The sequence below is a fragment of the Hesperophylax consimilis genome, chromosome 2 (genome assembly GCF_061612785.1).
Source record: "Hesperophylax consimilis isolate HC1 chromosome 2, BYU_Hcon_1.0, whole genome shotgun sequence".
NCBI classification, from domain to species: Eukaryota; Metazoa; Arthropoda; class Insecta; order Trichoptera; family Limnephilidae; genus Hesperophylax; species Hesperophylax consimilis.
Window position 1 is genome coordinate 43,974 of NC_142837.1, and position 12,968 is coordinate 56,941.

Here is a 12,968-nt window from a genome sequence, read left to right on the forward strand (position 1 = left end):
GTTCCCTCCACTAACTATCTGCCTGACACTTGAACTTGATTGTTTTGTTGTTTATTTTTCTGTGTTGTCCTTAGTTTAGTACTTGTAAGCGCTTGCATACCGCTTCATAACACCGTATGCGGGGACATTGAAGGCCTAGCTTCATTTATATAAATTGTAGAGCCGTTTATTCAAAAAAATTAGATTCATGCGAGAGCTCCGAAGGGGTGACCATAAGTCACCTATACCGGGGTGGGACAGGGTGGGTGTACCTTCAAAGCCCGCAATGTGTGAATGGGCGGATGTGATGTATCAGACGTGGTGGTGGTAGTACGCCCATCTGGGGTGGTTTGGGTTTACTGCGTCGTATGTAACACATGGGGCAGGCGTGTGCAATCTTTCGGCTTGTTGTACGTAGTCTGAGCACGAAAAAATGGCTGCGTATTTCTGCTACTGTTTTCTCCGTGCTGGGGTGGTCTGCCTTCTTATGGTAGTGATTGATCAGGAGACGGGTGTATGCGTTGTCGCCATCCAGGATGATAGGAGTCCGTGCTACTCTCTTAGCCTTCTCTAAGGTCTGCAGACGTGTGCCCATTCGGAGGATACCGTCAGGTCCGAAGAAAGGGTTCAGGGCGTTGAGGCGGCTGCTGGCGGGTAACTCTTTCTTTTCTTGAATGGTGTGTAGGTCTGAACTGAACGTGTCTTCCTGTGACCTCCTGATCCATCTGTGTTCTGCTGCTTTTATTTCCTCAGCTATTAGTGGTCCCTCCGGGGTTCTGTTGGGGCCCATCCGGCATCGTCTGATAAAACGGAGAACCCAGGCAGTCGAGCGGATCAGTCGGTGCCACGATGAAAACCGTTCAACTGCTGGTAGAGCTTCGCCTCGTTCGGTGATGAGTCCGACGTAGACAGGTTTGACTTCCAGAGTTAGGTCATCAGGTTTATGGGCGGGTGCGCGTTCTTTGGGCCATTTGTCTTCTGAGTGGGTGAGGAAGGTTGGACCGGTGAACCATCTTCCTTCTGGTGTCAAGTCGGGTACTTCGAGGTCCCGTGTGCCGATGTCAGCGGGATTGAGCTTCGTAGGTACCCATCTCCAGTCGGGTATTCTGGTCAGCTCGTCAATCTCTCCTAGTCGGTTGGCCACAAATGTTGAGTAGGCTCGTGGGTCAGTGCGTAACCAGCATAGTACTGTTGTGGAGTCTGTCCAAAAACATGTGCGGCGGATGTTGGCTGTGCTCTCTTTCTGGATGGTTTGGGCGAGTCTTGCTGCAATGAGGCCAGCTTGCAATTCGAGGCGGGGAATGGAGAGAGGTTTCAGTGGTGCGACTTTGCATTTACTTGCAAGGAATGTCGTCTGTATCTTCCCTTCTATGTCTTCGGTGAAGTAGGCTACGGCGCAGCAGGCTTGTTCTGATGCGTCACAGAAGAGATGTAGGGTTACGTTGTTTTGTTTGTTGTAGAGGCAACGTCTCGGGATTGATATGCTGTTTGTGTGCAGTAAGTTCAACCAGCTTGTCCATTTCTGCGCGTGTTCAGGTGTGATAGACTCGTCCCAGCCGACGTTTGATCGCCATACTTCTTGCAAAAGTACTTTTGTTCTGATGGTCAGGCAGCCGATGAAGCCCACGGGGTCGAAAATCTTCATAACTGTTGACAGCAATTGTCGTTTTGTTGGTAATGTAGTAGCTTCGGATGGAGTCATCTCGTGAAATGAGTATAGGAAGTGATCCGTGGATGGGTCCCAGATTAGTCCGAGTACTCGTTCTGTTTCTGGACTCCCGTTGCTGATGGCTATGGTGGTATTGGTGCGATCTTCGTCAGGAAAGTTGGCAATAGCTGCTGGTTTGTTGGATGCCCAGTTGGTCAAATGGAACCCTCCTTTCGCGAGGAGGGCACTCACATCTTGGGTGAGTTGGGCAGCTTCTTGGTGAGTGTCTACTGCATCCAAGTAGTCGTCCATGTAGAACTTGGTGCGAACAGCTGCTGCGGCGGATGGGTATTCGTGCTGGTATCTTTCAGCGACCTTGTTCAAGACAAACTGGGCGCTGCTTGGGGAACAGGTGGCGCCAAACATCATTGAAGTCATTTGATAAGTTTCGGGTTCGTCCTTGGTTGATGTTCGCCACAAGAATCGCTGTGACTGTTGGTCTTCTGGTTTTATTTTTATTTGTAGAAACATCTCTCTGATGTCAGCAGCAATGGCGACGTTTCCTTCCCGGAAGCGCATGATGTTTCCCAGGAGAGATGACAGCAGGTCGGGTCCTGTGAGCAACTGGTCATTGAGTGAAGTCCCGCGGCATCGGCTGGCTGCGTCGAACACCACTCTGATTTTCCCTGGTTTATTGGGGTTGGTCACTGCAAAGTGTGGCAGATACCATTGTCGGGGTGTACGCGTGGATGCTTCTCTATCTGACAGTTTTTTCGCATAGCCTTTGGATATCAGCTGATCAATCTTGTCGGTGTAGGCTGTTTTCAGGGTTTCATCTCTGGATAATTTCTTCTCCAGGGAAATTAGTCGTCTCAGCGCGCACTGTCGGTTGTCAGGTAAGGTGGCTTCTGGGTTGCGCCATATTAAACCAGTTTCCCATCTTCCAGTAGGCAGGGGTCGTGTTGTCGCAGTCATGAGCGCCATTGCTCGTTGTATGTTTGTGTTGACTCGGGTTGCTGCGGTTACGCCAAGTGAGTCGACGGTAAAATTTGTTTTCAGCAGTTCTTCCAATCGTATGTCTGAGGCCGTCTCACGTTGAAGTGCCAATGTGGTGGCTGGGTGCTCGTATCCTGGGTTTGAGCCACCATGGGCGATCCATCCTAGTGCGGTACGTGATATTATTCGTGTAGAATCATTGTCTTCTTGCACTTCTCGTGACACAATCAGGTGGGCGTTATCTTGTCCTATTAATATCTTCGGGATGACGGGCCTTCCGTTGATTTGTTGTTGAGGGAGGTTGAGGTTGCTTATCGTGTTGGCGGTGATTTGATATGTGTCGCTTTGGCCAGCCCCTCTTATCGTCAGTCGCACTCGTTGGGATAGCTTGTCAGAGGTGCACATCCCTTTAGCACCGTGGATTCGTAGACCGTGAACTGAGCCGTATGCTCTGATTTGTGCTGCTGTATCGGTGTCGACTAGTGTCACGGTCGATCCTTCGTCTAGAAGCGCAAATGTTGAACATGTGTCTTGACTTGGTGCACTGAGTATGACTGGTATGATCTTCAGAAGGACGGTCTGGTTTGTGTTCTGGCGTCACAGGTTCACGGTATTTTGAGGTGATTGTGGGCCTCCGTGTAACAGGGTGTGATGTGGGTAATAGCACCCCTCTATGCTGCACCCTTTTGTTTCCTCGCAGAATCGAGAATGATGTTTTTCCAAACATTTCCTGCACAAGTTGGCTGCACGAACTGTCTCCCACCGTAGGGGAACGGTTTTGGCTGCAAACTCTCGGCACTCTCTGATGTGGTGGTCACCGCTGCACTGGACACAACTGCTCGTGGTTACTTGGTGTTTCTGGTTCATCCCGGGATAGCTGGGTGGTGTGATCGCCTTACGTTTGAGGGTGTATGGCGTATTTCCTGCGTTGTTGTTTTGCCCTTGGTATCCTGCATGGACTTGGTCTCGGCGTGGGCGAGGTCTCGGACGGTCTACCATCCCGCTGTTTGGTATTGCGTTGGTTATTTCCTTCATAAAGGCAGCGAGTTGGGTGATGGTTGCAGGGGTGCGCTGTCCGCGAACTTCCATCAGCCAGGCTAGACGCAGAGTGTTTGGCAGCTTGTCGGTAATGTCGCTCAGCAATGTTGGGTTGGTGAGGTAACCCTCGGTCTTCAGGATCCGGAGGGAGGCCACCAAATTTTGTACGGTCCCGGAGAAGTCAGCCAGGTCTTCCAGAGATACGTCAGGTGTAAGGTAGGGCAGCTTTTTCACTTTTTCGAGCATAAATTTGGCTATTGCTCCAGAATTGCCGTACCGTTGCTCAAGTACGCTGAGGATTTCGGGTAGTTGAAAGGGATCCATCAGCAGGGGGGATACGGTCTCTCGTGCCTTGCCTTTGAGGGCGCGTTGCAGTCGGATGAGGTTCTCACTGGCGGTCATTTGGCAGGTGGTAGTAGACTGCATATATTGCGCCTTCCGGGTAGGCCACTCGAGCGGGTCCCCGGAAAATATGGGCAAATCCTTTGCCGAAGACTGTCTGGCGATGAGTGCTGCCATCCTTGAGTCATCTTCCAGTGTTCGAGGGGTGTCCTGGGATCTGGTGGAGCGGATGGCGTCTGCCATTATCGACGCTATTTGAGTCAGTGGGTCGGCGCCTTGTCGTAACCATTCTTGAGTATGTCGTGCCCTCTCATCAGTTGTAGGAGGTGGTGGGAAGAGCGGAGAGTCCAGGTTCGTCAGGAATGGCTGTAGCTGATACTCCATTGTATGGTGAGTCGGGTATCCTTGTCCTGATATGGTGATGTTAGCTGCAGGGCTCGGGGGTACATTTGAAGTTGCTTCAGGTGCGGTTAAGTTGTGCATCGGTTGGGTAGTAGTTTGACGTGTTGCTGTGTTCAGGGCCGATTGTAGTTCTGCGATTTGTTTAGTATGTTGTTCCTCCCGAATGCGCATTTCTCGGCGTAGCATTTGGAGGGAGTCTTTCGTTGATTCAGAAGGTGTATCGGGCTCTTGGGGGTTCTCAGTAGCAGGTTCTTCTTGACCAGTGTTGATAGGCTGGTTTCGGTTTCGGCTGGTCTCAGATGATGTTGAGGCTTTGCGGCCGCTGCGGAGTGACGGCATCTCTACTTTGGATGAGACTGAAGACGTGTGTAGATCCGGCTCGGAGGACCAAATGTACGAAACAATATACTGTCCGTACAATAACTGTAGATACGAAGGTAGCTGGGTACACTTTTAGGCGTTTTCAGTCTTGGTAGATGTTGTAGAGCCTTTGTGGTGGAGTTTAATGCCACGATCAGAGAGGAATTTATTCCAGATCTGAACTGACGAAAGGAATTTAATACTGGCAAAAACTGAATTTACTACTGAATAAAACACTTGAAAATATTTCTTGAGACTTTTGGAGACTTGGAGATGGTTTCTTCAGGAGAGAGGATTCTCTTTCAGAGGTAGTTGTTGAACTGACTTTGTATGGAATTCGGTTCTCTATTTATAGAACGTTTTCAAATCGAACCCTCTCGGAGGCGTTCTATCCTCTTTCGTGAGGAGTAAAGTGGTTAGGTATTTTTCCTCTCTGCAATTATCTTGTTGAGAGGAAAGTTATATTTTAATATGATACCTTTCACCAAGTCAGTTCAATCTACCAAAACCATCTCCCGCAGTCCCGTTTATTTATTTTATAAATAATTATACAAGTTTTCATATTGGGTTTGAAATTAAATATCTTTGGTTTGAACATTTCCCAAAGGGTAACAAATATAGTTAGATATAATTATTCATGTTATTATATTAGTATATAATCATTTCTTGATGTTGATAAATATTTCGTAGTCATATCTTGCATCTTTTTCCCGTAAATCCAGTCTGATGATATCACAATTAATCACATTTGAATCTGTTATCAGTGTTTGATAAGGAGGTCAAGGTGATATGCTGGGCTGTGATTGGTTGGAAAACGGCGGCCATCATGGAATTCCATCCGGGGAGTAGTAGAGGGGGTCCCACGTAAATACTGCGTAGCCTTCCTAGCTGTGGTCACTTCGTGGGTTGGTGTGTCCGAGGGAGGTAGTGGATGATTATTTTCAGATGTGTTTCAGGTTCTGCTATTATATTGCTATGTAATTATCTTGATTAATCACATATAATACATCATTTGATTGAGTTATTTTGATGTAAAGATTTCCAAATGTGTCGGCGACACGGTATCAAGCGGTTTCGGGGTTGAAGTGTTTTTGTGTTTTTTGGCGTAAATATGAATTCTCTTGAAATATTCTGGAGGTCTGGATACGTATGATACAAAGATATTAATGCGTTACTTTTCGCAGATGATTTAAAAATATTTATCAAAATCGCTGAAGATTGTATCTGTCTACAAAATAATTTGAACAGGTTAATTAATTGGTGTTCTCTTAACAAACTTCATCTGAACATAAAGTGTTATTCAATAATATTTTACAGAATAAATCAACCAATTATTCATTCATATAAACTCAATCCTTACCTCTGTCGAAGAAATTAATGACCTGGGGATAACTTTCGACTCTAAATTAAACTTTATATCGCATATAAATAATATTAATAATAAAGGAATGAAAATCCTAGGCTTCATTCTTCGAAATCAATACGAGCCTCGCCGGATTCATAGCATTCCTAAGAGAGTAGCGTTCGATCGTTGCGGGAAACTTAGTAGTGTTAGTGTGTGTATTGTTTTTGTATGGGTTGAATCTGTAGTCTTTTTATTTTTTTTTGGAGATTTTCCTTTTCTAATAGTTAGTATTTATATTGTATTGTATTATTTATATTCATATGTTTTTCTATCTATATATAAAATGAATCTTCTGTGGAAAATTTACTGGTTTATGCAACTTGGTAAAAATGATTTGTATTAAAATATATTTGTATAACTGTTTGTTTCCCAAATAAAATAAAATACAATGAAATTCCAGAGGTTTCAAGAATATTTCAACATTAAAAATTTGGTATACATCCCTGGTTCGTAGTCAAGTCGAATATAACTCCTCGATCTGGTCCCCCCACTACAAATTACATTCAGATTCAATCGAAAAAATTCAACATAAATTCCTAAGACACATTAATTTTCAACTCGGTATTCCCATTGAAAATATAAACTATAATTACTTGATGAAAAATCCAAATTTATTAAAACTCTCAGATCGAAGAATTATATCCGACTTAATATTTATGTTCAAAATTGTAAATGGTAGTATAGACAGTCCTGATTTAATTAACCTCATTGAATTTCATATACCCACGAGAGCTACTCGTTCTAAAATTCTGTTTAAATGCAACAATATCAGGACTGAGTATTCCAAACACTCGCTTGTACCTAGGTTGCATGAAGTTAGTAATAGATACGCAGATGTGGCAGATCTATTTAACTGCACGCAAGGTAGGTACAAGAGGGCTATGCTATCAAATCTTTTCAATCAATATTAATTTAATCTAATTCCACCTTATTTGCACTACAGAAACTTATGTACTTGTATCTCTTGTTTACTTACTTTCTTACTCTCTAATGTCATTTCACAATCAAATGCCACATATATTTGTAATTCTTTTTTTAAAATATTTCTACGATTTTAACTGTGACATGTTATCATTGTTTATGGTATATTTATACCGTTGATATTAAATAAATAAATCATTTCTTCAATAAGAATTTTTTTTTTTTCAGATATGTTCAGAATTGTTCCTGGACCCAGCAGAATTGTACCTACAGAATTGTTCCTGGACCCAGCAGCATTGTACCCACAGAATTGTTCCTGGACCCAGCAGCATTGTACCTACAGAATTGTTCCTGGACCCAGCAGCATTGTACCTACACGGAAAAACGATGGTTTTCTGCGTAAGCATATTTATAACTTTTTTTATCATCATTTTTTGGTAGCTTTTGTTTTGAATAATGTAATCGTATTTTTATAGGTAAACGAAGGTGCAATTTAAGATACATTGTGTCAACTGCAACCCTTTCTCCAAAGAAAAGATGTTGCATTTGGAGCTTTTGAGGACCAGGCGTCAATTAAGGAAATCGCAACAAAAAACTTTTCTTGATTTGGCAGCTCGTTATAGAAATAATTCCTGCTTGGAAGATTCTCTTTCAAATTTGGACCCCGTTCTCTCTAAATTCATTTTGCAACAAGCAAAGCTTCACCCGCATCAAAAAAAAGTCAAAGATATGGTCGGGCAGATAAATCTCGGGCACTTGCTGTATATAAGGGAATGCTAAATGCTATCGATTCTGGTCCAACATTTTTGCATTACCTTCGCCTTTGACCCTGAATAAAGAGTTAGCTTCAGTATCTCTCAAACCGGGAATTAATCAAATTTTATTTGACCATTTGAAAAATAAAAACTGATTCTATGCAAGATATTCATAAATACTGCATAGTAATGTTTGATGAGATGAGTATTTTTCCTCGTGTTAACTTCAATGCGCGTAACGGTGATGTGAGAAGAAAACATTTTGCTGATCATGCTCTATTAATAGTCTTTATGATCAAATATAGGGGTGGATACTTCATGGTAAATGAAAATATGATTTTTCCCTTATTTGACGCACCTCATCTTTTGAAGTGCATTCGTAGTAATCTTTTAGATAAAGACATGAATTTTTATGAGGATGGAATAAAAAAATTGGCTACGTGGGACAATTTGATTATGGCTTACAAATTGGTAACAACTGAATCGTTTAAAAGGATGCATGGAATAACGGAAAGCCATATCATACCTGAAAAAATTAAGAAAATGAAAGTGAAACTTGCCTCACAAGTTTTTAGTGACAAAGTGTCTGCTACACTGGAAACACTAAACCATTTACGCCCAGAGGCGTTAACTAAAAATCCATTGGAGACAGCACGAATTTTGCAATTTTTTTATGTATTATTCGAAAGTGTCAATGGGACATCAGTACACCCCAAACAAATATTGTGTGGCTTTATCGAAAAACTCCCCACATATTCAATTGTGGAATAAGTCATTGACAATAATAAGCACGATGCAATACGTCCATCAGACAACAGGCGCGAACATTAGGACTTTATCTCCTGTAGTAACTAATTAGACTTTTTCCATAAATGGCATTACTAAATTGTGGAATTTTCTGGAAACTGAGGGTTTTAAGTTTTTGAAATGTCGCTACCTGAACCTATTCGAAGTCTTGGTGTATGAAAGCGTCCGCTACCTTGTTTACGGCTGCATATAAATCACTTATGATTTGTAATTTAGTGTCTCCGCGTTCACCTGGTAACAATTCTACCATTCTTTTGTCTAATGTTGCTGATTTTATTTATACTCATTCCACTTCTTCCACTTTGAATTCAAATGTAACTTCCTTTTTAACTATACCTGATGTAGAAGCCCAATTTGGGAAAATTTGCAATTCATTTTCCATACAAAAATTTAGTATCGACTCCTATGTTGCAGGATTTTTATTAAAAAAGGTGTTGAAAGTGATCCAATGCTGTAAGGAATGCAAGTCATCTTGCATTGGTGATCCTTATGATCCCATGAATTATTTTATTTGAACTAGGGAATACCGCATCGCAGAGAGATTCTGTCTGAACTATCCTACGAAAAGCTTTGCCCTTATCGCTTTGGAAATTCATTATGTTGTCGAGTATGTAAATCATAACTGTGAAAATATTCATCTTGTGCATATTATTAAAGAAACCATTGCTAAATATGTATGTTTCGATTGGATCAATTGTGAGGGACATAAAAAATTGTAATAAATGCAATTATTAAATTCACTGTGCCCTTTATTCTTTCATGGTGTGCAGACATCAATAAGAAATTATCTGGCAAAGATACAAGACCATATGATGGACCAGATTCCATGAGGAAAATGGCCGTGCAATGTTTTTTAAAGTATACTAAATATAGGAAGAAAAAGGATTGTCTTAATTAGTTTATTTTATTAGTCTAGGTTTCTTTTACTAACTCGACATCAAAATGAATGTCTTTCAACACCTTTTTAAAAATGTGTTTTGTACTTCTACATTCTTGTATTTCCCGTTTATATATTTTTATACTGTCTTGGTACACCTTCTAAATGTGTTTCGTACTTGTATATTATTGTATTTCCTGTTTCTGTAATATCTTTATTAATATACAATGTATATTAATAATTTCTCAAAAAAAAAAACAAAAGTAAGAATTGTGTCAGAAATTCTCTTCTGAAAAACGGGAGACGTAGGTAAATATTTAATATACAAACCAAAGGTTGTTTCCGTGCGGGGAGTAGGAAGGGGGTGTGGGGGCTGTCGATGTCGCCTGAATCCTTTTGACCGTGAACGAACAGAGTGGCTAGTGACCACCCATCTCGCCATCGCTCTGAACATTTGGGTTACTTGACTTTAAGTTCCTTGAGTTTTTTAACGTTAAAAAGCTAGTTTACACCACTCCTGATTATAGTAAAACCCTATTTACCGATGAAAGGTTATACCATTACTGTCTGTTATAAAATAAACTGCTTTTTATTGAAGAACCGGCATCTCGTCACTATTGTTATGCGTTATTAATAATAACAAAAATATATGGCTTAAAATCACCTAAATGAAGCTTCATTTCGTCAGAGGTAAAGTAAATATAAATAATGAAAACCAAACTCGCAAACAATTTTTTTAATAATAATATTTTTTACTTGTGATCCTTATTATTTGTTTTTTAGACTGATCACCGACAAGGAAACACCGCAGTGGAGACGCATGGAACCAGCATGATCCTGGGCATACTTTCATTGGATGCTAAACTACTTGTTTGTTGACAAGGAAACACCGCAATGGAGACGCATGGAACCAGCATGATCCTGGGCATACTTTCATTGGATGCTAAACTACTTGTTTGTTGACAAGGAAACACCGCAATGGAGACGACGCATGGAACCAGCATGATCCTGGGCATACTTTCATTGGATGCTAAACTACTTGTTTGTTGACAAGGAAACACCGCAATGGAGACGACGCATGGAACCAGCATGATCCTGGGCATACTTTCATTGGATGCTAAACTACTTGTTTGTTGACAAGGAAACACCGCAATGGAGACGACGCATGGAACCAGCATGATCCTGGGCATACTTTCATTGGATGCTAAACTACTTGTTTGTTGACAAGGAAACACCGCAATGGAGACGACGCATGGAACCAGCATGATCCTGGGCATACTTTCATTGGATGCTAAACTACTTGTTTGTTGACAAGGAAACACCGCAATGGAGACGACGCATGGAACCAGCATGATCCTGGGCATACTTTCATTGGATGCTAAACTACTTGTTTGTTGACAAGGAAACACCGCAATGGAGACGACGCATGGAACCAGCATGATCCTGGGCATACTTTCATTGGATGCTAAACTACTTGTTTGTTGACAAGGAAACACCGCAATGGAGACGACGCATGGAACCAGCATGATCCTGGGCATACTTTCATTGGATGCTAAACTACTTGTTTGTTGACAAGGAAACACCGCAATGGAGACGACGCATGGAACCAGCATGATCCTGGGCATACTTTCATTGGATGCTAAACTACTTGTTTGTTGACAAGGAAACACCGCAATGGAGACGACGCATGGAACCAGCATGATCCTGGGCATACTTTCATTGGATGCTAAACTACTTGTTTGTTGACAAGGAAACACCGCAATGGAGACGACGCATGGAACCAGCATGATCCTGGGCATACTTTCATTGGATGCTAAACTACTTGTTTGTTGACAAGGAAATACCGCAATGGAGACGACGCATGGAACCAGCATGATCCTGGGCATACTTTCATTGGATGCTAAACTACTTGTTTGTTGACAGAAACACCGCAATGGAGGCACATGGAATCAGCATGAACCTGGGCATACTACTCATATCTGTTTCCCTTTACTAGACTGCAAAACTACAACAGAGAATAATACACTCAAAGGTCTGTATGTGATTAACTATAACTGTGTCTTATGCACCACTAACCTAACCTAACCTCTGTATAACTAATCGTCTGTTGAAAATCCTTGGCACATAGAAACAGCTGTTATTACACAACTAGCTGCATTGGGATATGATGATGGAAAGCTATTTCCATCATCATATCCACCTCACAAATGATACAAATCCTGATGTTATTTTTAGAAAACCTGCTGCTCCCATTGTTCGCTTCAACGTATCTTTGCAAATCGTCCAACTCCAAATCGAAATATGCGATATATACCTTGATGACTTATTGAGGGTACCATTATATACCTAGTTTGTGATAAAAATAGTCGAAAGTTGTCTCTACCCACTTTATCTGTTACCAGATAATTTTTTACGTTATTACATTATTCGTTATAGTTAATGCGCGACCATACATTGAACGAGACCATTCCATTTTTCGTTACTCTTTGCAAGTTTTAACACTCAAAGCCATATATGGATTGTTGCGATTCATATTAATATAAAAATGTACCAAAAATTTTACAAATTTTTTCCTTATAAAAATATAAAACATGATGTATTATTATTTTTGACATGTTATGGGCCTTGTACACGTTACTTGTGCATTGGGCCATAATTGGCGCCGATGTGTGGACGCCGTGGCCAACATTGGCCGATTAAAAACGGTTGTATCGTTTAGGCGGCAAATCTAAAATGCCACATTTTAAATCGTTATAGAAATTTAATTCCTTAACATGAAAAATAAACTAAATATCCTTTAATTATCGTAATTTTTTTGGGAGTAAAAAAAATAATCTGTTCTGCATTGGCCATTTGGTCTTCTTTTATCAATGTAAATATCGCACAAGCGTCCCAATCGTGTGGACCCAGTGAGACTACGGCATCCCTTAACGATGTCGACTGTGTTGTGAGGCTGAACGCTGTTAGCGGGTTGGCACCAAGATCCTCTGATGTGTGCACAAAAACTGACAATAATCAGGTTGACCGAACAACGCATGCAACGGCCAAGTCGCTGTGTACACCTTGGGCCAGCGCTCTCTAATATCCATATTCTTAGATCTGGAGCCAGTGAGACTATGGCATCTTGTTATGAGGCTAAAGGTAATGAGGAGAGAAAGGAGATGGGGAAGTAGAAGGTGGGAAAGTACCTGGCTATTCAGATCTGGTCACTAAACTCGGCTCAAGTCACTTCAAGCAACGCTTCAATTCTGAATGGTGGTCTTACACTAGGGTTATATTTTGAGTATCTTCTACTCTGGAACAAAATTATTTTAAATGAATAAATTGTGAAATAACACAACTTATTCAAATAAAGTTTTCTCGTGCACAACTGGATTTGAACCTGCTTATCCATTCATAAATAATAATTACACAGCAGAACTTGTCTAAATACTTTTT

The 12,968-nt window shown here is 41.4% G+C and overlaps 1 protein-coding gene across 1 annotated transcript; it reads right to left on the reverse strand.

Annotated features, from left to right (window-relative positions):
* Positions 1-253: 253 nt before the first annotated feature.
* On the reverse strand, positions 254-4,744 carry LOC149425609 (uncharacterized). The gene is made up of 2 exons (XM_089645765.1): positions 3,377-4,744; positions 254-3,214 (listed from the first exon to the last, which is right to left on the reverse strand). Exons 1-2 carry the CDS (start codon positions 4,742-4,744, stop codon positions 254-256), a joined length of 4,329 nt encoding a protein of 1,442 aa, XP_089501891.1.
* Between the last annotated feature and the right edge of the window lie 8,224 nt (positions 4,745-12,968).

What these genes read in the sequence shown, in the direction of transcription:
- LOC149425609 (XM_089645765.1), bottom strand. Translation starts at nt 4,744, where the DNA reads ATGCCGTCACTCCGCAGCGGCCGCAAAGCCTCAACATCATCTGAGACC. An exon ending in TTCCCCTACGGTGGGAGACA is followed by an intron (nt 3,215 to 3,376) that starts GTTCGTGCAGCC and finishes CTGTGACGCCAG; the next exon opens with AACACAAACCAGACCGTCCT.